The sequence below is a fragment of the Telopea speciosissima genome, chromosome 1, assembly GCF_018873765.1.
Source record: "Telopea speciosissima isolate NSW1024214 ecotype Mountain lineage chromosome 1, Tspe_v1, whole genome shotgun sequence".
Lineage (NCBI taxonomy): Eukaryota > Viridiplantae > Streptophyta > Magnoliopsida > Proteales > Proteaceae > Telopea > Telopea speciosissima.
In genome coordinates, this window is record NC_057916.1 from 41061890 (window position 1) to 41088624 (window position 26735).

General features: G+C 39.5%; 1 protein-coding gene and 1 long non-coding RNA gene across 2 annotated transcripts; both read right to left on the reverse strand.

Annotated features, from left to right (window-relative positions):
- Positions 1 to 5906: 5906 nt before the first annotated feature.
- LOC122649594 (G-type lectin S-receptor-like serine/threonine-protein kinase At2g19130) lies at positions 5907 to 8418 on the reverse strand. The gene has a single exon (XM_043842805.1). The coding sequence runs from the start codon at positions 8400 to 8402 to the stop codon at positions 5907 to 5909; it is 2496 nt and encodes an 831-aa protein (XP_043698740.1). The 5' UTR covers positions 8403 to 8418.
- Positions 8419 to 15021: 6603 nt separating this feature from the next.
- On the reverse strand, positions 15022 to 21214 carry LOC122661544. The gene is made up of 3 exons (XR_006332900.1): positions 20970 to 21214; positions 20722 to 20789; positions 15022 to 15045 (listed from the first exon to the last, which is right to left on the reverse strand). It is a non-coding gene; the product is annotated as an uncharacterized LOC122661544 (long non-coding RNA).
- Between the last annotated feature and the right edge of the window lie 5521 nt (positions 21215 to 26735).

Sequence of the window (26735 nt, forward strand, 5' to 3'; positions counted from 1 at the left end):
ACAGATCGATGCCAGTGTGGCATGGAGGCTTATCTCGAGGAGGAGAATCCTGGTTGTTACGATGATGTTGGTGTGGACCTCGACGGAGGTTATACCGATCCTGCATACTTTCTCGATGGTCATTGATGAAGACCGTTGAGGAGTGCTTCTGATGTTTTGTTGTGGGAACTCCTTTTTGTTTTGCTGGGAGTTTTCCCCGTTCTAACTGTGGATCAGTTGTAGTTTCTTTTTACTTCTTTTTTTTTTTGGGTTGAGTATGCTCACCCTGTATATGTCTATATATGTAGTTCTGTACTTATCAATTTGGTTTCTTTGTTTGTGGGTGGAGGAAAATGTACAAACTATCTTATGTATATATTATCACCATTTCCCCGTATCGCTATGCTTCCTTTTATTATTAAATTGTAGTTCTGCAACACTCTGATCTTACTTATGGTAATGAGATGAATGTGGTTCTATGAATGTAAGCACTGCTTCTAGATCCATGGGATTTGGCGAATTGCCGTTATGCAATTCGGGTCACCTACCTAATCCTCCTAGGGGGTGGTTTGGGGTGTGACAGATGCATTCCAAATTTATAGAACGAAAGTTGAAAGAAAATTTGAAAAGACCATCAAGGTTGTAAGATCTGACCGTGGAGAAGAGTTTTATGGCAAGTATGATGTAACTGGTCGAATTCTTGAGCCATTCACCAGAAATCTTGAGAAAGATGGAATTATAACATAATACACCACATCTGGTACTCCTTAGCAAAATGGTATTGTTAAGAGTAGAAATCGTACTCTAATGGACATGGTTAGAAGCTGGATCTCTGCTTCCACTCTACCCAGAAGTTTTTTGGAGTGATGCTCTAAAGACTACATTATATATTTTGGATAGAACACCTAGTAAGTCGGTGTCTAAAATTCCGTATGAATTATAGACTGGGAGAAAGTCGGGCTTAATACATCTACATGTGGGGTTGTCTTGCATAAAACAAGGGTATACACTCAAAATGAAAGAAAAATTAATCCAAGAACTGAGTAGTTTTCTTGTGGTTTATCTAGAATGGTTGAAATGGTACAGGATTTATTGTCGATCACCAAATAAAAATTGTTGAAACAACACATGCAAAATTTATTGAGGGTGAAAAATCCAGTAGGAGTCACAAACACAAAAATGTTGTTCTTAATGAGATTCTAAATTTGGAAAATGTTTCTATGGAAGTAGATATTATGAATTATCATGAATTTAATCAAGATGATCCTCATGAAAACAATGTTGAAAATTCACCACAAATTCAAATGGAACCAATTCCTGAACCTACACATGAAGATTAAGCACCACCACCACCACCACCACTTAGAAGATCTCGAAGAGAAAGGAGAAATGTTATATCAAATGATTACATAGTATATCTTAAAAATGAAAGTGTGATATTGGCATTATGATGGACCCCTTATCTTATAAAGAAGTGAAGGAAAGTAAGGATTCATAAAAAGGTATGCATATCACAACAATGCCAACATCAATGGCCAAAGCTCCAACAATAACCAATGCCATAATAATTCAGAATGCCCCAAAGCACATTGTCGTTTTGATTAATCCTCCAAGAACGGCATCATGTTCTTCCAATAGCTATAATATGTTTCATCAAAAAATGGTGGACAAGTCACAAACTGTCCTACTATGTTCGTTGAAGTAGATGTCATCCTTGAACTTGATAAGGTTCTTTATAAAGATCTTTGCTCTGACATCACTTGTAGGATCGAATGGCAACACCCAAGAGGGGATGAATTGGGTGACACCACTTTCTTACACCTTCTTACAATATGTAGCAAACAATTAAAATAGCAATGCAATGACAAAATGAAAGAGTATGAGATAGAGAAATTAGAGACACAAGCGATTTTACAGTGGTTTGGATTCACCAATCTTACGTCCACTATCCGGGTCACACAGGCCAAGGATCCCTTTCCAAGTGGTACGAATCAAGCTTTACATCTTTCAATCACAAACCTTCGGATTGAGCACCAGGATCACACGGATTAAGGAATTCCTACTCGAGCCACACAGGACAAGAATTTCTTCAACTGCAGAACACATCTACAAGCACCACACTAGCTATTGAACACATCCACAAGCTATACACAACAATATGACTTTGTACAATCCTAGAACTACACCAATTCAAGTTCAATGATTCTCACAAGCTGTCAAGCCCTTTCTCAAGATAATATTTTCGTTCAAGTTCAAGTATGTGTTAATTCAAATAAGTCAAGCCTTTATATAGGAAACATATTAGTTGTTAAACTAGTCGTTAGAGTCAATTATAGGTTTTCTCAAAGATAGGAAATATTCAAACTATTTTGCTTTTCAAGAAAAACAACTTCTTTGTCCAAGAAATCTAGTAGTTGGAGCTCATTAACATCAATAAAGATGTTTATAGTTCCCACTTAGTTGGTTGGAGTCCAAGTGATGCATTTAATATATTCAAATCCAGTCAAACTTTATCATCGCAAGAACATTAAACGTTTATAGGACGAAAGTCCACGCAACCCCCATGGAAGTCGGTGGAAATAGGGAGTCAAAAACCATGGTCTTTGTGGAAACAAAAGTAAGTCACAGAAGTTCATCAAGATTATCTACGGACATTCAATATAAAGCACAATTGTCTATTAGAGAGATCTTAGTTTTAACTTAATTTACGATTGTAAGCATGGATGACCGTCATTACTCACGAAAGTCCGTGAACAGTAAAGTTATATAGTTTTCTAAGTCAAATCGTCTAGTTTATTGGGTTTGTTCATATAGGTCTTTAGTTGTCTTTTACTTTAGGCTTTCTCATCTTGTGGACATCAAAATAAGGATTATATAAATATACAAATAAATAGAAAATCCAATATCTTCATCTTGATCTACTTTCATTTGATGTATACTTCAATTTGTTATTCAAGCTGGATCAATCTTGAGCTTCATAGAAGTCCATCACTTCACCACGGAAGTTTGTTGATAGTAGATCTTCTTCAATCAAATTGACATTTCTTCAATCAACGATTGCATTTCAAGTACTTAGGTTTCATCATTCTCTTAGCGCATTAACAAACATGTTATAACACCCAAACACTCATCTACAAATTTTTCATATCCAAAACACAATCATTTGGAACTTTCCAAGTTCAACAATGAGGTTATTGTTGCTTTGCTAATGAATGAGACATGATGGAAAAATAGCAGTGAGGGGGTGTCAAAGAAGGGTAGTGCCGTGTTTGCAGGTGGTGGTCAGGCAAGAGGCATATTAAATGAAAAACTAGAGGAGTTCAGGAAGTACAAGGATCATTCCAAGTCGATAGGTCCTTACGTATTATTATTGTAAGAAAGAATGTCATATAAAGAGGAATTGTCCGAAATGTAACGAGGATAAAAATGAGAAGGAAGGTAAATCATCCACTACTGGTATCGTGGAACGGTCTTAGAGTGATGATAGAGATGTTTATCTCACTACTTCATCAAGTATGGATACTTCATATTGGATTTTAGATTCAGTTTGTTCATTTCATATGTGTTCACTCAGGGATCGGTTGGCTATATATTATGCATGTGATAATGGTACTATCAAAATGACAAGTAATGTAGAAAGTAAGGTTGTCGGGATTGGGACCATACGGATTCACATGTCTGATGAGATTGTGCGAAGCTTGACTAGGGGTGAGGCATGTGCTGGATCTAAGGACGAATCTAGTTTCACTGGCAACACTGGATTCGAGAGGTTTCAAATGCTCATCTGAAGGTGGAGTTCTCAGGGTTTCAAGAGGGACCATAGTTTTGATGTTGGGACGAATAATTGGGAATCTATACAGACTTGCAACGAGTGTTGAAATAGGTGAAACTATTGTTGGAACTCAGACATGAGGTACAAGTGAACGATAGAGACTACAGATGGTTTAGGTGATGAACAAGTGCAAGTCTGGAAAGAAGCAAGTATCTTTCGCTTTGGATTTGGTGAGTAACAGTGATATCTTGGAGCGGGCTGCAACAATAAGAGAGGTGAAGCCACGCTACATCATGTAGCAACAATTAGTTGTACGAGACACCCCAGGTGAGGTGGGGGTTATGTTGGTTTGGGTATGGCAGTCAAGCAAGGACACCCTGGGTGGGGGTGTGGGTCATGCCAGTTTAGGTGTGGTGGAAGGCAGAGACAATGGCAAAATTTATAGAATCGACATCAACATCGGTCTTCTTCAAGGTGGCTTGCACAATCTAAGCCAAGGTGGAGATTGTTGGGATTGAGTGTGTCTTGTATTCTACGGGTCCACATAATTACTATTGAGCTTGTATTTGTAATTGGGTAGGGTTTTGGGTTCATCACATGTACGGGGTTAAAATTATAATTGTGTAGACATTAGGGTTTAGGGTTACCTATATATTGTCTCTGTGTGGAAAAATCCTAAATAAAAGCAATGAAAATATTACTTTGTGAGATTGAGAGTGGTGTAAAGAGTTTTCAGGTTTAGTGGAAACTCTCCGGTTCTCTCGAGTGGATGTAAGCATTTGTGTTGAACTTTGTTAAATTCCTCGTGTTGTGTGTGATTGTTTGCGTGTGATTCTTTGCTCGGTTTCTTCTTTGTGGTTGCACATTCGTCCCCAACACAATCAAGGATGACATGAACATATCCACAAAATTTGTGCACAAACTAAGATGCCGTGTCGTAAATAAGGAAATAAACAGGTATGGATTTCTATACTGGCATATTTGTTTTGTATCCAGTCCCTTTACAAACTTCTTTAGTATCATTTACAACCGTAGTATAGCCATTGACGTGCCATTTGATTGTCTTTATTTAGCAAAATAGAAATTTTAAAGGGAGTAAAGTTCATATCAAGTTCAGAGGCCATCCCAATGATGCTTTGTAGTTGTTCAATGTGGACAGTTCTCTTTGGCAATCAAAGTTATAGGTGAGCTACATGTAACATGATTTGTTGGTAGATTGGTGAAAGACTCTCCAAGGTAAGAGTTAAGTGGGTCACTTCTTCATTTGGCCTGAGTTCAAGCTCCCATCTTGCAATTGGCAAACTCTTAAAAGAACCTGAATGGCTTAATGACAACCTCACCCCCCCCCCCCGCCCAATTCCTTCTACTTGTGTATGATTGCGTATGGTAATGAAGGAAAGCTCTGTAATTGTTCACCAAATTAAAAGAGAGGAGGGCATTTTCTTCATGTGATCACTACTTTCCAAATGAGAAGGTTGAATATAGAAACTGACCCAAAGTCGCCATATTCATGATGCAAAGAAGTTGCTATTAGATCGATTGTTCTGGCTTTCTAAAAGTATCATTTGGCAATAAATGGTCCAATGCAAACAACATCAAAATGAGTAGTGTCCTATATTAATTTGCAGCATGGCTCATGATTTTGTTCGTGAAGCTGACGTATACACAAAGATCTTGGATTGCTGAGAGCAGCTTGATGGTTTAATTGGCTCTTCTATGAAAAGCATGTATCACGCATTGGACCCTAGTATCAGAATCAGAGTAGATCTATTCTAACAGAAAATGGTGTTCTGTCAGAGATACATTGCAGACCTGATTTGACAGTGTGACACTCGGATCTTCTTCCGATTAAAAATGTGATTGTAGCTTTAGACTTTGAACCACTTAATTGAAAAATTAGCCCCAAAATAAGAAACAAAAAAGAAAGTAAATGGATAATGGAAGCGAATTGTGTTCTTAATTGTTATTTTTAATACCAGAACATGTTTGTAGCCAATAACATGACTTATAATTAATAAACAAAGAAGAGAATTACAGATCATAGAGGCATTGTGAACAGAAACACAAGAAAATATTCTAAGCTTCAATGTAGAACTTCATAAATACTCTGTTCCTGATCAGAATGGGGGAAATGCTTAAGAACTCCTCCCCAATTTCAGCAATTGATGGAATTTTTGGATTCCGTAGTGTCCCTAATCTGAGATGAAGTACTGGGGATGGTACTCCGTGTTTGTGAACTCTGTTTTGAGGATAGCTCAGAGAAGAAAACTATGTGCTCATGGTTCTCCTCAAGAACTCGAAGAGTTCTAGGAATGGGAGGTGGGCTAACCTCCACCATCCCCTCAAGCATCTGAACCATCAGACCCATTGATGGTCTATCAACTTCGTCATCTTGGATGCACCAAGAAGCAACTTTACAAGTTCTAATGAGTTCTGTCAGATCAGCATTACCTTCTAACCTGTAGTCCAAAATGCTGAGGATTTCTCCATCTTCATTGATTTTGCTTGCTGCCCAAGTAGGAAAGAACCCAACCTTCTCACCATGATCAGAGTTGCCTGAATTTCTCCTCCCCGAAATAAGCTCAAAGAGCATCATACCGTAGCTGTAAACATCCGCCTTGGTTGTGATGGCCACACCCGAAAGCCACTCGGGTGCGAGGTATCCTCTAGTCCCTCTCATGGTTGTCAGAACCCGACTGAATTCCCGACCAACAAGTTTTGCCAGGCCAAAGTCAGCCACTTTGGGACAGAATTCAGCATCTAAAAGAATGTTCTCAGGTTTGATGTCACAGTGTATGATGCATTCTCTGCACTTCTCATGAAGATAAGCTAATCCTCTAGCTGTCCCAAGTGCAATTTGGTATCTCGTTTTCCAGTCTAAAACCTCAGAGCCCTTTTCTCCATTAAACAAATGGGAATCTAAAGAGCTCTTCGGCATAAAATCGTAGACCAGCAACCTATTAGTACCTTGAGAGCAAAAGCCACGGAGACGAACAAGATTAACATGTTGAATTGTCCCAATCGTACTTACTTCAGTTCGGAACTGCTTCTCTCCTTGGTTGAGGGCTTCAAGCTTCTTCACAGCTACAACAGTTGAGTCAGGCAAAGTCCCTTTAAAAACAGAACCAAATCCTCCTTCCCCCAGCTTTTCAGAGAAGTTCTTGGTTGCAATCTGCAAATCTTTGTATGAAAATGCAACCATATAACCCTCAACTGCCTTGGAAGGTCCGTCTAATTTCCTCCTCTGCCTTTTCCATATTAGCACCACCAGAAAACCCAAGAGGGCTGCTGCTAGAACCCCTGAAACAACGCCCACAATAGCACCAGTAGCTAATCCCTGCTTGTTACCTCCAGCGCCAGCAAGTTTGAGATATAGGTCTTGTCCACCAGTGTCGCCAGCTGAGAGCTGTTCCAGATTCATGAGATCTCCTTCCCATGCAAAGCAGCCACTGGAGTTATACGCATAAGCATTACAAGAACAGTTGTTCAAGCAAGTCAATTCACAGGCTTGGGCACTCCCAACTGCCACAGGTAGATCATTTATGGGCAACTTCACATTGGACATCATTTGAAACCCATCTTTCTCCCCATTTACAGAAGCATTATTCACACATTGTAGTTGGATATCCCTCACGCACCCACCAGACCAATCACTCAAATTTGAGTAGTCTGTTTGGTAACGTGGATTGAAACCTTGCAAACATGTACAGGGAATCGAAGATTGCGCATTGCAGGTACCGAAAGCCCCACAAAGAGCATAAACACCGCATTTTTCTCTCGGTTGAGCCCAAAATAAATTCCAACCAACACCTTCCAACCAAGTAAGTTGATTGATCTGCCCCTTCAAATCCATGACAAATCTAGTGATCAAAGAGGAGGAATTATATAAACTATAAGTGAAATAATTCTCGTTCTGGTTCGTAACATATGTGAAATTGTAGACATAGTTACTTGTCATCTCAGGAACTAAGCTGAAAATCTTACCATTCCAAGTCCCACTCGTCCAGTATTTCACAGATTCATTCCAAACTATAAAATACTGACTGGTTCCAGCAGGGTCTAGCTCGAGAGAGAAGAGCCCCGGTGCTGGATCCTCTGAACTCTTCCATGAAATGAGGCGTTGTGATTCATTGGTGAGTTTGTTAAGCCCAATCTTTCCACCCGGCAACCAAGTGTCCGTAGGATAATTAAAGCTCTCCCATATCAAATCAGAGGAATTCAAAACATTTCTCAAAACAAGATTTCCAGAATTAAGAAGTGTTACCTCAGTAGAATTCGAAGATGTGGAGGTCAAATTTGTCGACCAGATAAGGGTTTTCGATGAATCGATGATGACTAGGTTTCCATCCTCTAACAGCTTCAGTTGTGAGGAATACTTATCAGAGATTGGTTTATCTCTGTTTGCCACCCAAACGGTGGTTATCGGAGATATCTGTGTGTACCAGATACCGATGTAGTAGTTCTGAGAGTTATTACCTGAAGAAAAAAAACCCAATTCAAAGCTCCCTGCTCCTTCAGAGACTATGGTTTGATTTCCAGAAATAGATTCACCAACAGAGAGAGTGCCTGCAGCTCCATTTGAGAGGTGGGTATTGAGAGAGAAGCAGAGAAACAGAAAGAGAAGAGAGTGGAAGAACTTCGCCGCACCCATCTGTGCACAACTTCACAAGAAACGGAAAGACAGCCTAGATATTTAGTAGAGGAAGCATTGCTGTCTTCAAGGAGAAGAAAACGTGTCTGGTAATTTCTCATCTTATTATTATTTTATTGGGTATTTTATTCAACATTTGAACAATTCAAAAGAGGACATTAAAAATAGTCAAATGGAATCAAACTGCTTTTAAATGTCTTGTACTGATCTTGAAAGCAAAAAAAGGAATGGGGAAAGCTGATAGCCAACGGAGGCAGAAGAGACGATATTGCTGTTCCGTGAAAATTTGTAGACTAACTCAGATTTGATTTAATCTTTATCATATGAACATGATTTAGAGACTAGAGACGCTTTGGAGTGAAAGTCTCAGTTTCTGATCTTTTCGTTACTCTTGATATTTCCCACTTTAGTCTTATAAAGACTGGTTTACCCAAAAAAAGTCTTATAAAGACTGAAGAATGTTTCAACTTTCAACTTTTTGTTTTGTTTTGGGGTAATAGCCTCAACTTTCAACCGTGCATGTCAGACCTAATTTAGATTTCAGTAGTAACTGACAAATGCAGGTCAGACCTGAGTGATCACCTAGTTTATTAATTGATGGATTTCAAAGAAAATGACTAGGACTAGGCTGATTCGGATCCAATTTGACCGATTTCATTCTGATTCCAATTCAAGATGCAACCATTAGGAACGGTGGAAATGGGATCGGTGTTAGCCGATTCTGATCCGATTTCTGATTTTTACAACCATGAAGTAAACCAAAAAAAATTAAAAACTTCCAAATTTTCTTGTCCCAACGCTGTACAGGACCTCCCCTTGTCCTTCTTGGTAAAAAAAAAAAACTAGAATCGGGTACATTTTGTGTTCGAGCTCCGGTTTGATTTTGAAATTGTACATTTAACATTCAAAGATAATGAAATGACTGGTCCTTGTATGATTTCAGGAGTCAGGTTCAAAGGGAAATTATTATTGCCACAAGGATGTGTCCCTTCTAACCGTTGGATAGAGAGGACATAGTCCAGATTAATCACGTGTCAACTTTTAGAGTCTAATTCAATCATGGAAAAATTACACTGTCACCCCCTGAGGTTTGTATTAAATATAAAGCAACCCCCTATGTTTCTAAATTATACAGTCACACCCCCTGAGGTTTGGTTAATTGTTACAGTCAGCCCCGGTTAGTTGTTATAGTCAGCCCCACTCCATTATATCATTCCCGTTAAGTTGTACGGTGTTGGTAATTCATAACTTAAAATGACTGATATACCCCTATTAGGGGTTTGAGATTACCACCCCCTTCCCCTGCCCTATTACTCGAATCAAAATGAGGTTTAGGGAGGGCATGGGTTAACCGCTGCTTCAGAGGAGATTTGAACCACCGGAGCACCTTTCAGGACCGCTTCAACAATAGATTGACAAAGCTGCCAGCTTCCAGACCAGAGCAACCCAATTGAGGATTCACTATCCTCCCACAAGCTGCATAGAGAAGTGACCTGAATATCGCTGCAATTAATCAATGGCAAAACAGTTTAGCAAATCAAAATCAAAATCAAAATCAATTTTGAGAGAAAAACAGAGAGGGGGTAGTTACTAAGACGGAGGTGTGACCTGAATATCGTTGCAATTAATCAATGGCAAAATAGTTTGGCAAATCAAAATCAAAATCAAAATCAAAATCTGAGTTTGAGAGAAAAACACAGAGGGGGTAGTTACCAGGACGGAGGTGTTCAGGTTCGGCGTTAATGAGATTCATGAGCCCAGCACGGCCATAGAACTTGGCGAGGAAGACAGGGGGCATGTGCTTGGGATTTTGGGTTTTTGATCCATTGCAAGCAAGGTCTGATGCTGCAATTCTCGCTGCAACCTTTGCGGAGAACTCGACGAAGACCATGTTAGGTCGAGATTCAAAGTTTGGGTTTGCAGATTTTTTAGGGTTATTAGCGAATGAATGAGAGCATGGAAAAAAAAATTCGAGAGAGAATAGAGGGAGAAGAGATGAGGGAGAGAAGACAGAGATGTATAAATGAATACCTGTGCGGTAGAGTTGCAAGTCAGCGATGGAGGCAACTTCAAATTTGGGGAAGAAGACAATAGGTTTTGGTTTATAATCTTAGAAGAGAGCAAAGTTGGAATTTCCCACTGAGTATTAACAGGATATTAGAAGAGGGCAAAGTTGGTAATTAAAATGTATTATTTAACACCGTCCACCTAGGGGGTGTGGCTGTATAATTTAGAAACACAAGGGCTTGCTCTGTATTTAATACAAACCTCAGGGGGTGGTAGTGTAAATTTCCCCTCAATCAAGTGCCCCCTTTTGTATCGGCACTCATCTAGTATTTGATCCATGCACATGTACCATAATTACCCCAAAAAATAAATAAATAAAGGTGTTAAAACAAACACCATGAAACACAAACAAAGATGACACACAGGTTTAACGTGGTTCGCACACCAATATGGAGTGTTATGTCCACGGGCGAAGCTAATTACATTGGAGGTCTCTCAAGAACACCAAAACGACAGCAAGAACTCTCACCTAGAAGTCCTAACTCAAAATCCTCAAATCTCACTTGCTTACACAACAAAGCACGAAAACATATAAATACTCCTTTTAGGTCGACCAAAAATGTCAAAGCGGGTCAATCCTCAGAACAGATACAAGAATTCGAGAGACACATAACAAAAGGTGGTATTTTCTTTCGTTCTTCAATCCTATGAATGGCCTGGTTCATAAAATATTTTTGTCACACCCCACCCCAAATACCTAGGGTACTGTGACTAGGATGCCTATAGTCATCCCACTGGATCTCCAAGATCACAGATATAGTACATTTACCCACAGTCTATAATCCAAATCAAATACATCAGAGCAGCAGAAGATAGAATAACAGCAAAATCTAGAATAAGAATCTATAATGTGATACTATATAAATAAACTATGCATTCATTATCTTTCTTTACATTCTAATATTTCATCAAAACTTAAATACCATAAATAACAAAGTATACATCGACATAACAAAAGATTGGAAACTACATCAATGCATCAAAAGGAGAAGTGAGGTCAACATTCTCGATCAATGTGCCCTATAGGCATAATCATCACATCTGTACCCAGCATCATGCCCCTCGGGTTTTGGCGCCCGCCAGACTACACTGGAGTCAATAGCAATGGAAGAAGTATCTGTGTCCACCGGCATGGGAATACCTACATCACAATTTAAAAGGAGATATCCACATGGAATGAGTTTCACTAAGCCCAGTGAGGAGTCAAAACATGCAAGCATACACACATAGTCCATGATATGGTGTTGTGAGTTCATTTTATTATGTTCCACCTAATAAACAAATGCCTAAGTCGTCTTTGGTAATTGTGCTACTGCAACACAAAGTACCTTTGGGCTCGGTAAGTGCCTCATCTCCCATCGGTAACCCTTGTTGCTAAGGGAGCTTGCCAGTCCCAATATTACCCTTGGTCACCCAGCAAACCTCCGATATAACCCAAGCCCTTGCCCGGTCTCGGTATTACCCTCGGACACCCGGGTTTGAGAATGGTATTTCAGAATCCCCAACAGGCATACCATCGGTTATCCAACACCTTACCCATTGTTGCTAAGGGGTGTAGCATGGGGTAATCATCCTAACCACCATTCAATCTATGTGATAAATGTTATACAAGTATATAAATATATCGTGTCCCATACCACGGATAAATATATCTACACGCACAACAATGCACCATGACAGTTCTCACGTGTATACATGTATGCATGAAGCTAGTAATCACAGTATCAGAACCCCATTGGCCACACTGTCCTCCCGTCACCTCAAGCATAGACATACACATGCAAATGAGTACGACGAATACGACACCGGTATTCCCATCAGCCACGCCGCAACTCATTTCCAAAGCCTAATCTAATGCAACATGATGACATGACAGTATGGTGCTCACAGGCCCGACATTCCCTTCGGCTCCCAAATCTCATTCCACACAACATTCACAATTATCACAACATAACATGGCAATCACGGGCCCAGCATTCCCATCGGCTCCCGGATCCCATCAATCATCATATAACATATTCAATTCACAAAACATACCTTCTAAGTATTTATACAATTAAGACATTCATAGTGAGGATTAAACACATTCTGACATTTTACACATGCAATTCATAGCATTCCTACACTAGCATACATAGTGAGGTTGTCAATGTTAAATGCATCATTAAAAATGGCATGGGGTGCACACACGCATAGTCCATGCCTTTAAAACACTCCAAAATATAAGATCAAGTATCCCACTCACTCACCTAGTCTTTTTGGCTTGGTTTGCAAATTCCAAACTTGAATTTCCCGCGTATCCGGACGATCTTGCCGAAGGTTTAGCTCACCATAAATGTACATCATTAACCCTACATTAGATGGGTATTAATTGCCCTAAATTCCCATAAACTTCCCACGCTTATTCCCCCCCCCCCCCCAAAAGCCCTTGGACAGCAGCCACTCGCTTCGTGTAGTTGATGGAAGCAATGGCTACTTGAATTCATGCGATTGATGGATTGATCAACGGCATGTGCCCAGAATACCCAAAATTGTTGAATTTTCAGGTAGGGCTTGGTCGTCTTCTTGCCTAAGCTCAATATAACTAAAAGGAGCTTAAAGGGCATAACTTCCAACCCATTTGGACCTATCAAACCTAGGAAACATCTCCAATTCATGGAGGATTGGCCAATTGATGGCCCAAACCGAAGAAACCCAATTTCTAAGCTACTCCCCCACCTATGGTTGTTGGGCTTTGAATGGGGTGAGGTTGGGAATGGAGAATGGAGTATTTACACTCCTCTCATGGTCCTTCATGTCAACCTAACAATAGCACTAGGTTATAACCCCAAAACCCAAGGAATCCTCCAAACCCTAGGTAAACCCCAAAATTCCAAACCTTAAACTACAAAAATGAGAGGAGAGGGAGAGAGAGATGCTCACCTTGAGTGAGGGACAGCAAGGGGACCTCGATCCACCTTCTCTTTCCTTTCCTCTTCTTCTCTTCTTCTCCAAGGCTTCTCTTTCCTTGGCTTGGCCTCCAAGAGGGGAGGTTAGGGGAGAGAGGGCTTCAAGAATGGGAGGACAGCAAGGGGCGTAGTCCTTCCCTCCCTGCTTTCTTCTTTCTTCTTTTTTTTTTTTTTTTTTTCCTTTTCTCCCTTTCCTTCCACGGTTTTGGTTTGTGTAGAGTGAAATGAGAGCTGAACTCTCTAGCTCTATTTATAACCTCAGCCCTCACTAAGGCCTGTTTGGCTGGGCATGATTTAAGGTCCCATTTAAGTCTCTTTAAATCACTAAATGAACCATGTGGGCCCACAGTCTAGGTGGTCTAAGAGTGAAGGTAGCCTAGATAGGTCTCACACATCATAGGTCTATAGGAGGGGTGGGTCCCGCTTAAACCCATGTGGGGCCCACCAAAAAAAATGCCATTTAGAGGGCACGACAGCACGTGCAGCTGATCATGTGGTTGATGGACTCCATCAGCCGCATGGTGTTGTTCATGCTACTCAAGAGCTGTTTTGACTCCGATTGCTTCAAGGTCTTCTCCAGTGTTCTCGTGCGTACTTATGGACTTTGTTGAGATGATTTATATGGGTCAAATGTCACTAATTACCATATATAGTTGGGTTGAACAAGTGTGGTCAGCTACCTATTCCAATCATCCAGTCGGTGACCCTACGTGTCAACTGCCACCAGAGTAACCTTAAATTTAAAAATTCAAATTAGCCCTAATTTTGGATGCGGGTTTAACAATTTCTCAGTTATGTTTTAACTAAAGGTCAATTTCACACCCCTTTTTTTTATTTTACCCCAAAAAGAAATTCACACCTCTTTGATTTTTAGGCTGTGCTCAATAGATTTTTGAAGAATTTTTCGTGGCTGCCCCAAATTGGCACCGATTGATTTACAAAGTAGTTAGAAAAAAAAAAAAAAAAAAAAAAAAGAGTATACTTTTAACCCAAAAAAAATATACTTCATATTTATTTATTTATTTTTTGTTTAAAAGAAACAAACTACTTTTTGTTTGAAAATAGGTTCCAATATAATCAATACTCCTCTTATAGAAATGAATATTTTCCAGAAACCAATTGTTTTTTTATTTGTTTGGTAAAAATAAACCAATTGAGTCAAACACTAATATTTGTTACTACTAAATAATATTGTTTTAATAGATTTTATATATAATTGGTCATAAATATATATTGTTATCCCTTACATCCATCCATACAACATCTCAATAAAAGTGTTTATCATTCTACCATGTGCAAATAGCCAAATCCTTGAATCTTTTAAGGCATAATATATATATATATATATATATATATATACTAGTAAATGTGCATGTGGGGACCTTTGTTACGTTGAAGCTAATCTATCTCTACTTTAATCATATAAAACAAGTTAGCTATTATGCCTAATCGTTACACAAGTCAGGCTGTCAAAAAATTTTACGGTTAACTTGCACATCGGTTAAAATACTTGGCCGTTAGAGATGTTTAAAGAAAATCACAATACGAATGAGTGAGGAAAAAGTATTTGTCAACTTAGCATACCCCAGGGTTCCTAGTTTGAAGCCAAATCAGAAATTCCTCCCCAACTCGTTGTTGGGTTGGGTTTCCCTCCATGTGGAGGATGGCCCAAAGGTTTTTTGGTGAAGCCCATTTGCGGTAAAACCCATATGGAGGGCATTTGTGTCAAAGTGCTTGTTTAATGAGGGGTTTCCTCATCTTTGTTTCATTTTGTGAAAAAGAGGGTTTCTGGCCGCGAGAAGTGAAGAGAAGAAGAAAGGGGGAGGTGAACAGTTTTTCTGGTTTTAGAGGCATTGCGCAGTCAACTTTGAGAACTCGATTGGATGATCATTCGTGGTCGATTTGACCTAATTTTTGGACAGAGGATTTGTAAGACATAGATATTCATTTTGAACGGTGGGATTGTTGATTTGATTCCTCTAACTCAGTCCGATAACTATATTCTTGTTCCCCCTGTTTTGGTGAGATCTCTTCCTTTTTTCTTTCATTCCTCTTTTGGAGTTCATCTTGTTGATGATAAATGCCAAGAATATATTGTTCTTGATGTTTGGAATGGTTGTATGCCTCTAATCTTTATTAGAGAAGACTCTTGTGTATTCCCATTATTTGGAGATAGTGAAATTTTGGTGGACTACAGTCCCTTGGTTTTTACTCCTCTCATTGAGGTGGTTTCCCATGTTAAAAATTGATGGTGTTCATGTGTGTGCTTATGATGCATTGAGTTGCTGATTTGGCAGCTTGGTTATTACCTTCATTGTGTTCAATTTATATTGCTCCATATTACTCTATTTGTTTGCTTCCTATTAGGTTTACTCAAGAAGGGAGAAATTGCTTGTGTTTGTTGACTAGGTACACATCGACTTCCTTATTTTTCTCATTAAAGTGGTATCAAAGTTTGGTTGCTATTTGGAGTATTTGTCTTGGGTTGAACAATGGAAACAAATACAAGTAGAATGGTTACTTTGAATGGGTCAAACTATCCTGTTTGGAAAGGATAAATAGAGGATCTTCTTTATATGAAAGATTATTATTTACCTGTGCTTGTTAGTGAATAACCTGAAAACAAGACTAATGAAGAGTGGAATATATTTCATCGACAAGTGTGTGGGTATATTAGATAGTGGGTGGATGATAATGTGTTGAACCATATTAGTGAAGAAACATATGCACGCACTCTATGGACTAAGCTTGAGCAATTGTATGCTCGAAAGACAGGGAACAATAAATTATTTTTGATCAAACAGATAATGGCCCTGAGATACCAAGATGGAACTCCAATGACAGATCACTTGAACTCTTTTCAAGGAATTATTAATCAGTTGTTCTCAATGGGTATCAAGTTTGATGAAGAAATACAGGGATTATGGCTTCTTGGCACCTTATTGGACTCATGGGAGACGTTTAGAACGTCATTGTCAAACTCAGCTCTAGATGGTACAATCTCGATGGATTTGGCTAAGAGTAGTGTTTTGAATGAAGAGATGAGAAGAAAGTCACAGGGTTCCTCTTCACAATCAGATGCTTTGCTTACCGAGAATAGGGGGAGGAGTAAGAGCCGAAGTCCAAAGAATAGAGACAAGAGTAGAGGTAAGTCCAACAAGTTTGCAAATGTTGAGTGTTATCACTGTGGCCTAAAGGGACATACCAAGAAGTTTTGTAAGAAATTAAAGAGAGAAAATAAAAAGGAAAAGAGTAAAGAAAAGAAGAAAGATGATGAAGGCAATGATGATCGAGTTGCCACAACTTCTGAGGATTTTCTCATTATCTATGATGGTGATGCTGTTAACCTTGCTTGTCATGAGACAAGTTGGGTGATTGATAGTGGTGCTTCCATTCATGCTACATCTCGAAAAGACTATTTTACATCATACATACCTGGTGACTTTGGGGTTGTAAGGATGGGCAATGATGGTTTGGCCAAAGTTGTTGGCATTGGAGATGTTTGCTTGGAAACCAATATTAGCACAAGGTTGGTTCTTAAGGATGTGAAGCATGCTCCTGACATTCGTTTGAATTTAATTTCTACGGGTAAACTTAATGATGAGGGTTTTTGTAATACTTTCAGTGATGGTCAATGGAAGCTAACCAAGGGTGTCATGGTTATGGCAAGAGGCAAAAAGTGTTTAGCAATATACTTGTTGCAAGCAATGCTTTCCAAGGGCATTGTAAATGCAATTGAAAATGAAAGTACAATTGAGTTGTGGCGCAAGAGACTTGGTCACATGAGTGAGAAGGGAATGATGTTGTTGTCCAAGAAGAAACTCCTATCTAGAATAAAAGATGCACATTTGAAAAAGTGTGTTCATTACTTGACAGGAAAGCAGAACAGAGTCTCCTTCAAAAGCTCACCTTCTTCAAGAAAATCAGATGTATTTGATTTGGTGCACTCTGATGTGTGTGGTCCTATGAAGACAAAGACACTTGGTGGTTCTCTTTATTTTGTGACCTTCATTGATGATCACTTTAGGAAGCTATGGGCTTACACCTTGAAGACAAAGGATCAAGTACTAGATGTATTCAAGCAATTTCAAGCTCTAGTTGAGAGACAAACTGGAAAGAAGTTGAAATGCATCTGCACAGATAATGGGAGAGAGTACATAGGACCATTTGATGATTATTACAGAGAACAGGGTATTCGACATCAAAAGACCCCTCCGAAGACTCCTCAGTTGAATGGTCTAGCTGAGAGAATGAATAGGACATTGGTGGAGAGAGTGAGATGTTTACTCTCACAAGCAGGGCTGCCAAGATCTTTTTGGGGTGAGGCATTGAGTACTGTTGTACATTTGTTGAATTTGTCACCATGTGTTCCATTACAATTTGATATGCCAAATAGAGTTTGGATAGGTAAGGACGTTTCTTATGATCATCTGCGTGTTTTTGGACGCAAAACATTTGTGCACATTCACAAAGATGAGAGATCTAAACTTGATGACAAGACACGACAATGTATGTTTGTGGGGTATGGTCAGGATGAGTTTGGCTACAAGTTCTATGACCCGATTGGAAAGAAAATTATTAGAAGTCGGGATGTTGTATTTATGGAAGATCAGACCATACAAGATATTGATAAGGTTGAGAAGGCAGTGCCTCAACATAGTGATGATTTGATTGACTTGGATCCAGTTCCTCCAACATCGGTGCCAGAACATGTTGAAGAGGAAATTCATAATGATCAGCAAGGTACAGGTGATGATGAGGTTCCCACACAGGTTGAGACAAATGATGATTCTTATGAGCAGTTGTCAGTACCAGAAATTCCACCACCTATTCCTATCAAAAGGTCTACCAGAGATAGACAACCTTCCACACGTTATTCTACTGATGAATATGTATTACTAATTGATGGGGGAGAACCAGAGTGTTTTGAAGAAGCAATGGAAGATGACCACAAGAATGAGTGGGTTGAAGCCATGCAAGATGAGATGAAATCATTGCATGAGAATCACACCTTTGAGTTGGTGAAGTTACCAAAGGGCAAAAGAGCTTTGAAGAATAGGTGGGTGTACAAAGTGAAGCAAGAAGAACACTCCTCATGTCCACGATACAAAGCTAGATTGGTTGTCAAGGGATTCCATCAAAGGAAAGGCATTGATTTTGATGAGATATTCTCTCCAGTTGTTAAGATGTCATCTATCCGTGTGGTTCTTGGTTTAGCAGCTAGCCTTGATTTAGAGGTTAAGCAGATGGATGTGAAGACTGCTTTCCTTCATGGTGATTTGGAGGAAGAGATTTACATGGAGCAACCAGAAGGTTTTAAGGTCAAAGGAAAAGAGGATTATGTGTGCAGATTGAAGAAAAGTCTTTATGGCTTGAAACAGGCACCAAGACAATGGTATAAGAAATTTGAGTCAATTATGGGGGAGCAAGGCTACAAGAAAACTACTTCTAACCATTGTGTTTTTTGTTCAAAAATTCTTTGATGATGACTTTATTATTCTTTTATATTATGTAGATGACATGTTGATTGTTGGCAGGAATACTTCAAGAATTGACAGTTTGAAGAAACAGTTGAGCAAGTCTTTTGCCATGAAAGACTTAGGGCCAGCAAAACAGATTCTTGGCATAAGAATCAATTGGGATAGGAATGCTAAGAAGTTGTGGTTATAACAAGAGAAGTACATTGAAAAGTTGCTTCAAAGATTCAAGATGGAAAAAGCTAAAGTGGTTAGTTCTCCTCTTGGTACTCACTTTAGATTGATCACCAAGCAGAGTCCTTCTACTGTTGAAGAAAAGAAAGACATGGAAAGAATTCCATATGCCTCCGTAGTGGGGAGCTTGATGTATGCCATGGTTTGCACAAGGCCAGACATAGTTCACGCAGTTAGCACAGTTAGCCGTTTTCTCTCAAATCCCAGAAGAAAGCATTGGAATGCAGTCAAGTGGATTATGAGATATCTTTGTGGCACTTCAAATTTGAGACTTTGGTATGGAAGTGAGAAACCTTTGTTGGTTGGTTACACAGATGCAGATATGACTGGGGATGTTGATTCTCGTAAGTCTACTTCAGGCTATTTGGTCACTTTCTCAAGTGGAGCTGTAGCTTGGCAATCAAGATTACAGAAATGTGTTGCCCTCTCTACCACCGAAGCAGAGTTTATTGCAGCAACAGAAGCTTGTAAAAAGTTGCTATGGATGAAGAAGTTTGTGCAGGAGCTTGGCTTCAAGCAAGAGTGGTATGTATTGTTTTGTGATAGTCAAAGTGCTATTCACCTTGGTAAGAATTCTACTTTTCATTCTAGATCAAAACATATTGATGTGAGATATCATTGGATAAGAGATGCCTTGAATTCCAAGTTGCTAGAGATTGAGAAAATCTATACTGATCACAATGGCTCTGATATGTTGACGAAAGCTTTACCAAGGGAGAAGCTTGAGGCTTGTCATTTGATCGCCGGCATGGCGAATCCTTCCACATAGTCGGGAGGGGGAGATTTGTTGGGTTGGGTTTCCCTCCATGTGGAGGATGGCCCAAAGGTTTTTTGGTGAAGCCCACTTGGGGTAAAGCCCATATGGAGGGCATTTGTATCAAAGTGCTTGTTTAATGAGGGATTTCCTCATCTTTGTCTCATTTTGTGAAAAAGAGGGTTTCTGGCCATGAGAAGTGAAGAGAAGAAGAAAGGGGGAGGTGAACAGTTTTTCTGGTTTAAGAGGCACTGCACAGTCAACTTTGAGAGCTCGATCAGATGGTCATTCGTGGTCGATTTGAGCTGATTTTTTGACAAAAGATTCGTAAGACATAGATATTCATTCTGAACGGTGGGATTGTTGATTTGATTCCTATAACTCAGTCCGATAACTACGTTCTTGTTACCCCTGTTTTGGTGAGATCTCTTCCTTTTTTCTTTCATTCCTCTTTTGGAGTTCATCTTGTTGATGATAGATGCCAAGGATATATTGTTCTTAATGTTTGGAATGGTTGTATGCCTCTAATCTTTATTAGAGAAGACTCTTGTGTATTCCCATTATTTGGAGATAGTGAAATTTTGGTGGACTACGGTCCCGTGGTTTTTACTCATCTCATTGAGGTGATTTTCCACGTTAAAAATTGATGGTGTTCATGTGTGTGCTTGTGATGCATTGAGTTGCTGATTTGGAAGCTTGGTTATTACCTTCATTGTGTTCAATTTATATTGCTCCATATTGCTCTATTTGTTTGCTTCCTATTAGGTTCACTCAAGAAGGGAAAAATTGCTTGTGTTTGTTGACTGGGTACACATCGACTTCCTTATTTTTCCCATTACTCGTGAACCAACAATCATCACCCCGAGTCTTTTACAAACTTCAATATAAATGATGCTAAGCAAAATTGCTGCCAACAAGGTGAAATTTCATCAGGTGTGATCAATTTTCTGAATGGAAAAGAATGAGAGATATAGTGTACTTCAAAACAAGAAATTAATTTCACAATCCCCAAATATAGTTTCAATGAGAACAAAATAGAAGAGTGCTTGCCGAACTAAAGATAAGAAGAACCTGGATAAGGATTTACCACTGCCACAGCTAGATTTTAGCACCACATGCAAGTATGAAAGCTTTGAGTCTAAGAGTACATGAAACCTTTTGAAGCCACGTGTTCGAAAAGAAGTACATTTACAGCCTTCAACACTTCCACCAAATGGCAAACTGTGTCTCTCGAAACCAACTCTACTTCCACTTGTTTAGCAATAGCATCCAACTCACTCAACCATAGATATGCTCCTTCCATCCAACGGAAAAGCTTCCAAGGAATCCCACTCTTGTGCCTGTATTGATTCCGGATGGATATTCACAGAGTTACCATCTATGGATTCATTATTTTGGAAAATAAACGATTTTTTTATCATGATTCTGTGACGTGAATCTTCCTAAAAAATTGTTTGGTTACCCTGAGTCTATCAGTTGGATTCATCCTGAATCTATCTAAAAAACTGTTTGGTTACCCTAAGTCTGTCAGATGATAAAATATTGGTTTTTATATTAAATATTAGTTTTTTTAATTAAATAAAACCTGAATCGATCTCTTTCCACTGCGCATTCGTGTATGGGATTGTTTCCTCTTTCCATGGGATGGAAAACGATGTTCTTTCTCTTCTTGTTTTTATCCTAATTCTTATGAGATACAAAAAGAGATGGTTTGATAAATTTTTATCATACCATAAATTTCCTATGATTGATTCCCATGGGCAACCATGGAGATGAGCCCATGACCATGGTTTAAAGTATCGGTCTGTATCGTATCGTATCGGCTGATACATATCGGTATCACTGACCGATACATCTCTTTTTTTTATTTTTTTTTAAATGTATTGTATCAAATGTATCGATATGTATCAACCGATATTTGTCTATACGATACGATACAGTCGATACATATCAATACACTTGATAGTACTATTATTACCGTTTATTTGGGTTTTTAAATGTATCGATACACATGCCTTTTTCATATTTTACAGCAAACACGAACCAAAACCCCCCCAAAAAAACTTCAAGACATAGCCCCTGAACCCCCCCTCGCTTCACGAACTAAATCTCAACTTTTTCTCCCTTCGGGTCACGCCACAAAATGTGTCAAGTCGGGTCGGATCCATATCGCACTCGAATCCTTGGAATACAAGACATACTCAACACTTGAAGGGAAAAGTAGGTTTTTTTCAAAAAAAACTTGATCTTTTGCTTCAAATCTTGCATTTTAGTTCTTTTTTTTTTTTTTTACTATGATTCAAGGAGAATAGGTTCAAGTGTTCAACTAACTATTAGATGCATGTTTTGTATACATTTGCAAATATTTGAATTCAAATCCACCATTTTCCACCCAAAACCGAAAATGGTTTCCTTAAGGGTCAGTATTAGGCTTATGTTCGGTCAGTACACAACATCATCCTAGTTTCTCTTATTCCTGAAGACCCTTACAGACATGAGTTTGATCCACCCCGACATTCTTCATGGCAATAGAGTGACTTAGCAGGTAAGAAATCTCATCTTTTATAACAATTTCAAAGTGTTGGACTTGTCTGGTTATACATTATTCACAATTCTTAGTGTATATGCATGATATATGACATACATTATTTTTTGTGTCCAAAAGTGTATTTTGATAATTTTCATGCGTTTTTACACCGATCGATATGTATCTCCGATATGATACGATACATCTCTTAAAATTGCCCGACTGATACGATACCCGATACCAATACTTTAAACCTTGCCCATGACTGCACCAACAGGTTTTAGTTGCAGGTTGGGATGTATTAGTTTTTAAAATAAATATTAGTTTCTTATATTAAATATTAGTTTTGATTAAATTAAATATTAGTTTTATTTAATTAATTATTAGTGTTTTATTTTAAAAAAATAAACACAATATTTAACTAAAAATGATATTTTATTTAATATATAAAATATAAGATTTTATTTTGTTAACGATTAGTGTTTTATTTTAATTAACTAGTAGTGTTTTATTTTTTAATAAAATATAAATTATTAAAAATTTTGCTTCCAGGTTGAATCATGATATTTAAATGTATTATGGAATCAAGTGGTCCATATGTGAGTTCTCCTCTTAAGGTGAACTCAGGAATGAAGCAACTTTAGCACAAAAAATGCAATCAGGTTGTTCTCTTAATTTTGTGACATTACACAACCAAAGAGTTTTAATAATTAAGAATCACGATTCTACGAAATTACCATCTGTGGATTTACGCAACCAAACACACCCTAAAGGTTTCAACCTCAGCCGCAACATATAGCAAAGCCTGCAGCGATGAATAGGGCACAAACAGAACTTCAGTAGATGCAGCATAGCCGAACATGCATACAATTATACTCAAAGGACACATGGCACAAGGTCATTAATCTTCAGTTCTACATCAATTCGCAACCACAATCAAAACTGAGATAAGTAGGTCCAAATTTCTTTAAATATTATACAAGATAAAAAATTTAAACCAAAAATCACAAAACATTTCATGTTTGTATCAGTAAATGTAATAAAGTGGACCCAAGGAATCACCTTCAATAGCCACTTACGAGTGATGTCAGAGATGCAGATTGATCTCGTTGAACTTATAATTCAAGGAAGACAAAGAAACATATTTATAGTTTTATACCTTAGCAAGAGAAATATCTTTGTCCCGGACTGGAAGGAGATTTCTTGAGTGAAATTTTCCCTGGAAGTTTTAAGAACCTGCAAGTGTCTGAGAGTGGCATTGTTGGTATAGAAAACTCAACACTTACACATAAAGGCACACGCACGGGGTGAAAGTAGTGCGGGCATGCCAGAACCTTTGTGCAAGCTCAAACGAGGCTGTACGGCCTGTTCTAACTTCTAACCACGAGGTCGGTCTCCCTCTTGCCTGAGTAGCTCTAAGGTCTTTTGGGTTAAGCCAATGACGTAGGTTACAGTTGAAGGAAACTAGATAGATCGTAATTAAAAGAAGATGACGCACATCAAAACTAAGATAACAAGAAACCAGAGATAGCAGACTGAAAATAAATTATATTGATCATACCAGTTGTGGACATGGGCCCCAAGAACAAATCTATGCCACCCCCAAACTCAAGATACGACCATACATGCTTCTGAGATAAAAGCAAAGGAAAAACAAAAGAAAAGGAATAAAATAAGCTTCTGGTGTTTATCAGGTGTGTTTTGATGTCTTTTTTAGCTTAGGTCTCTGTCTTATATAGGAGAAAGCCTCCATCCCATGTCCCTTGTGAGCAATACCCATATTCCTCTGCCTTAGGGTTGCTTCTCTTTTCAACCATTGCTCGTTTGCCACCTGTCTCTAGATAACCCCCATCTCTTGTTGTTCACTAACTTGGTTAACCCCACTTCTTATAACTACCAAAGCATACTGATAAGGCATTCATGTCACCTAGTCGTGTACTGGTCAGTCATGACCTGATTTTGTTCAGGTACAACCTGGTCATTACTTGGTCAAACCTGGCCCTGGTTCCATGGCCTCATTCGCGAACCCGGTCCATTCTTGGCTGTCCCAATTTAGGGAGTAAACAATGCCCCTCACAACCTCTTTGAACGATGCCACGTGGCTTGAGTTCACTAAGAGGTTGTGTTCACACTGGGAATCGAATCTGTCACCTCCCTTGGCTATTACAACCATGCCACATCACTCCATTTCTCTGATTACCAGGCCACCTTCATTCATTATACGCGCTTGCAGCCTCTTCCCAGTCTCAGTGAATTTTAAAAGAAACCATTGATTTGACCACCAACTTCTCGTCCCAATGCTTTGGGTTCCCAAGGTACATATTATTTAAGGCCTTCTCCTCTACAGTTTTTTCTCACTGTTCATCTTCTCCTTCCTTACATCCTTCTTCTTTCTTGAGAAACCCCTGCTGCAACTATGGCTGACTCTCAAACATCCTCAAAGCTGGAGCGTGAGGTGCGCTTAGTTCTTGAAGGAAAATAAGCTATCCTTGGGCCCTTGACTCAGCTAGAGGTACGAATTCCTTTTCTTGATCCTCCTTTTAAACTCAGCCATACATTTCTTTCCCTTCCAAACTTCATCTCCAACTTCCCAAAACACAGGTCGGAGAAAATTCTTTTTTGTACGAGCAAACCCCTGATGCTCAATGATAAGGCTTTCAGTCATCTCTGGCCCTCCTATCTTTCTGATTGGAAACAATGGGTGACTCGTATGACTGAGAACAAAATCCAACTCCTGTCTGACCTCAAAATCTTGCATGCCCTAAAGCTTTCCTGTGTTCACATTCCTCTAGACCGTCCCCTCCTTCAGGCGGCCCTTCATTTTTGGTCCTGGTCCACTAATTCATTCCACTTTGGTTATGGCATGATGTCCCCTACCCTTCTAGACGTGGGAGCCCTGACCGGTCTTAAGGCCGAAGGGGAAGAATTTAGTGGTGCTTCTCTAGGCCTCGTCCACTGGGATAAAACCGAAGTAGGCCATGGCCTTGAATTTTCCAAAAAATTGAGCTTTGGCTTCTACCTAAGCCAATACAGGAAAACTTTTGGTATGGTGTCTGACAATCGAGCTCACGGCGTTCTTCCTTACTTGGATCTGCCGTTACTTAGCTTGTGTTCATTCCAACAAAATCTCCAAGGCCTACCTCCATCTTGCTAATGCCCTGATGAAAGGTCTTCGTATAGACCTAGCTTCTTTCGCCCTTGCCGCTCTTTATAGGGGCTGCATTGAGACCGTTCGATCTGACTTTCATCATGGGGGAGGCCCCTTTTGGCTCCTCCAGCTATGGCTTAGAGCCTATTTTCCCGTTCTTTATTCGGCCTCTTACATCTCGCCAAATCATACGGTGGTCGGTTTCTTGTTGGCCTCGCCTCCCCAAGACTTAATGGAACGATATAATGATTTTTTCCTATCCATCGGTCCTGACAGGCCTGGTGACTCCTTCATTCTCTTCCATTATATTAAGGATATTCCCCACTAGTTGTCCTTGGCCATTGAGCATCCTATATTTGCCCCTGCCTTATGGGGGTGTTACTTTATCTGTCAAGACCTTCACTTTGGCGTAATCCTTAAGCCGTCAGGGAACAATAGGTGTAGGATTGAAATGTATAATCCTCACTATTGTGCTCGTCAGTTCGGCCTGTGTCAAGCCCTTCCCTGTCCCATCTACTATTCTACTGGTGATTGTGAGCTCAATCGGTATGTTTTCACGTAAATGACGAGGATCCAGGCTACTGCTGCTATGAATGCTCTAGTCCTCTCGCGCTTCCAACTTCAACTCTTTACACCAAATCCTGCTATTTTGGAAGAGTTTTCAAACTGGTGGGTGAGCTATTACTTTTCTTTCCCTACTGATTCAAGTGACAACCAGGCTTCGTCCGCGGCTTCATCCAACCAGGAGACCAGTGAGGGCCCTGTTTCCTCCATCCCTCATCAGGCCGAGCCTGTAAAGAAAAAGAGAAAGCAAGCTGTCATGAAGTCTTCAGGGATACTGCTTTGACGTCCTCCTTGCTGCCTTGTGCCCCCCCCCCCTTTTTTATTAAACCCCTTTTTCCTCTTTTTTATAGATGTGCATGTGTCACCCTTAGGTGAGGGTAAAGCTGATAAGGCGCCCCCTGTAAAGACAAGAAGCGAAAAAGCGAGGTTTCCCACTCTACCAGACCGGCCGGCTCAGCTAAAGAGCCTCCTCCTCTTACGACCAAGAAGAGCAAGGCCACAACTTCAAGTGTGAAGAATTGGCCTGTGCTTCTCCCTCACGAACTATTCCGCCCTCATCTGTGAAAGACTGTACCCGGTCCAGCAGACGTCTGAAGACAGTTGCTGTAAAAAGC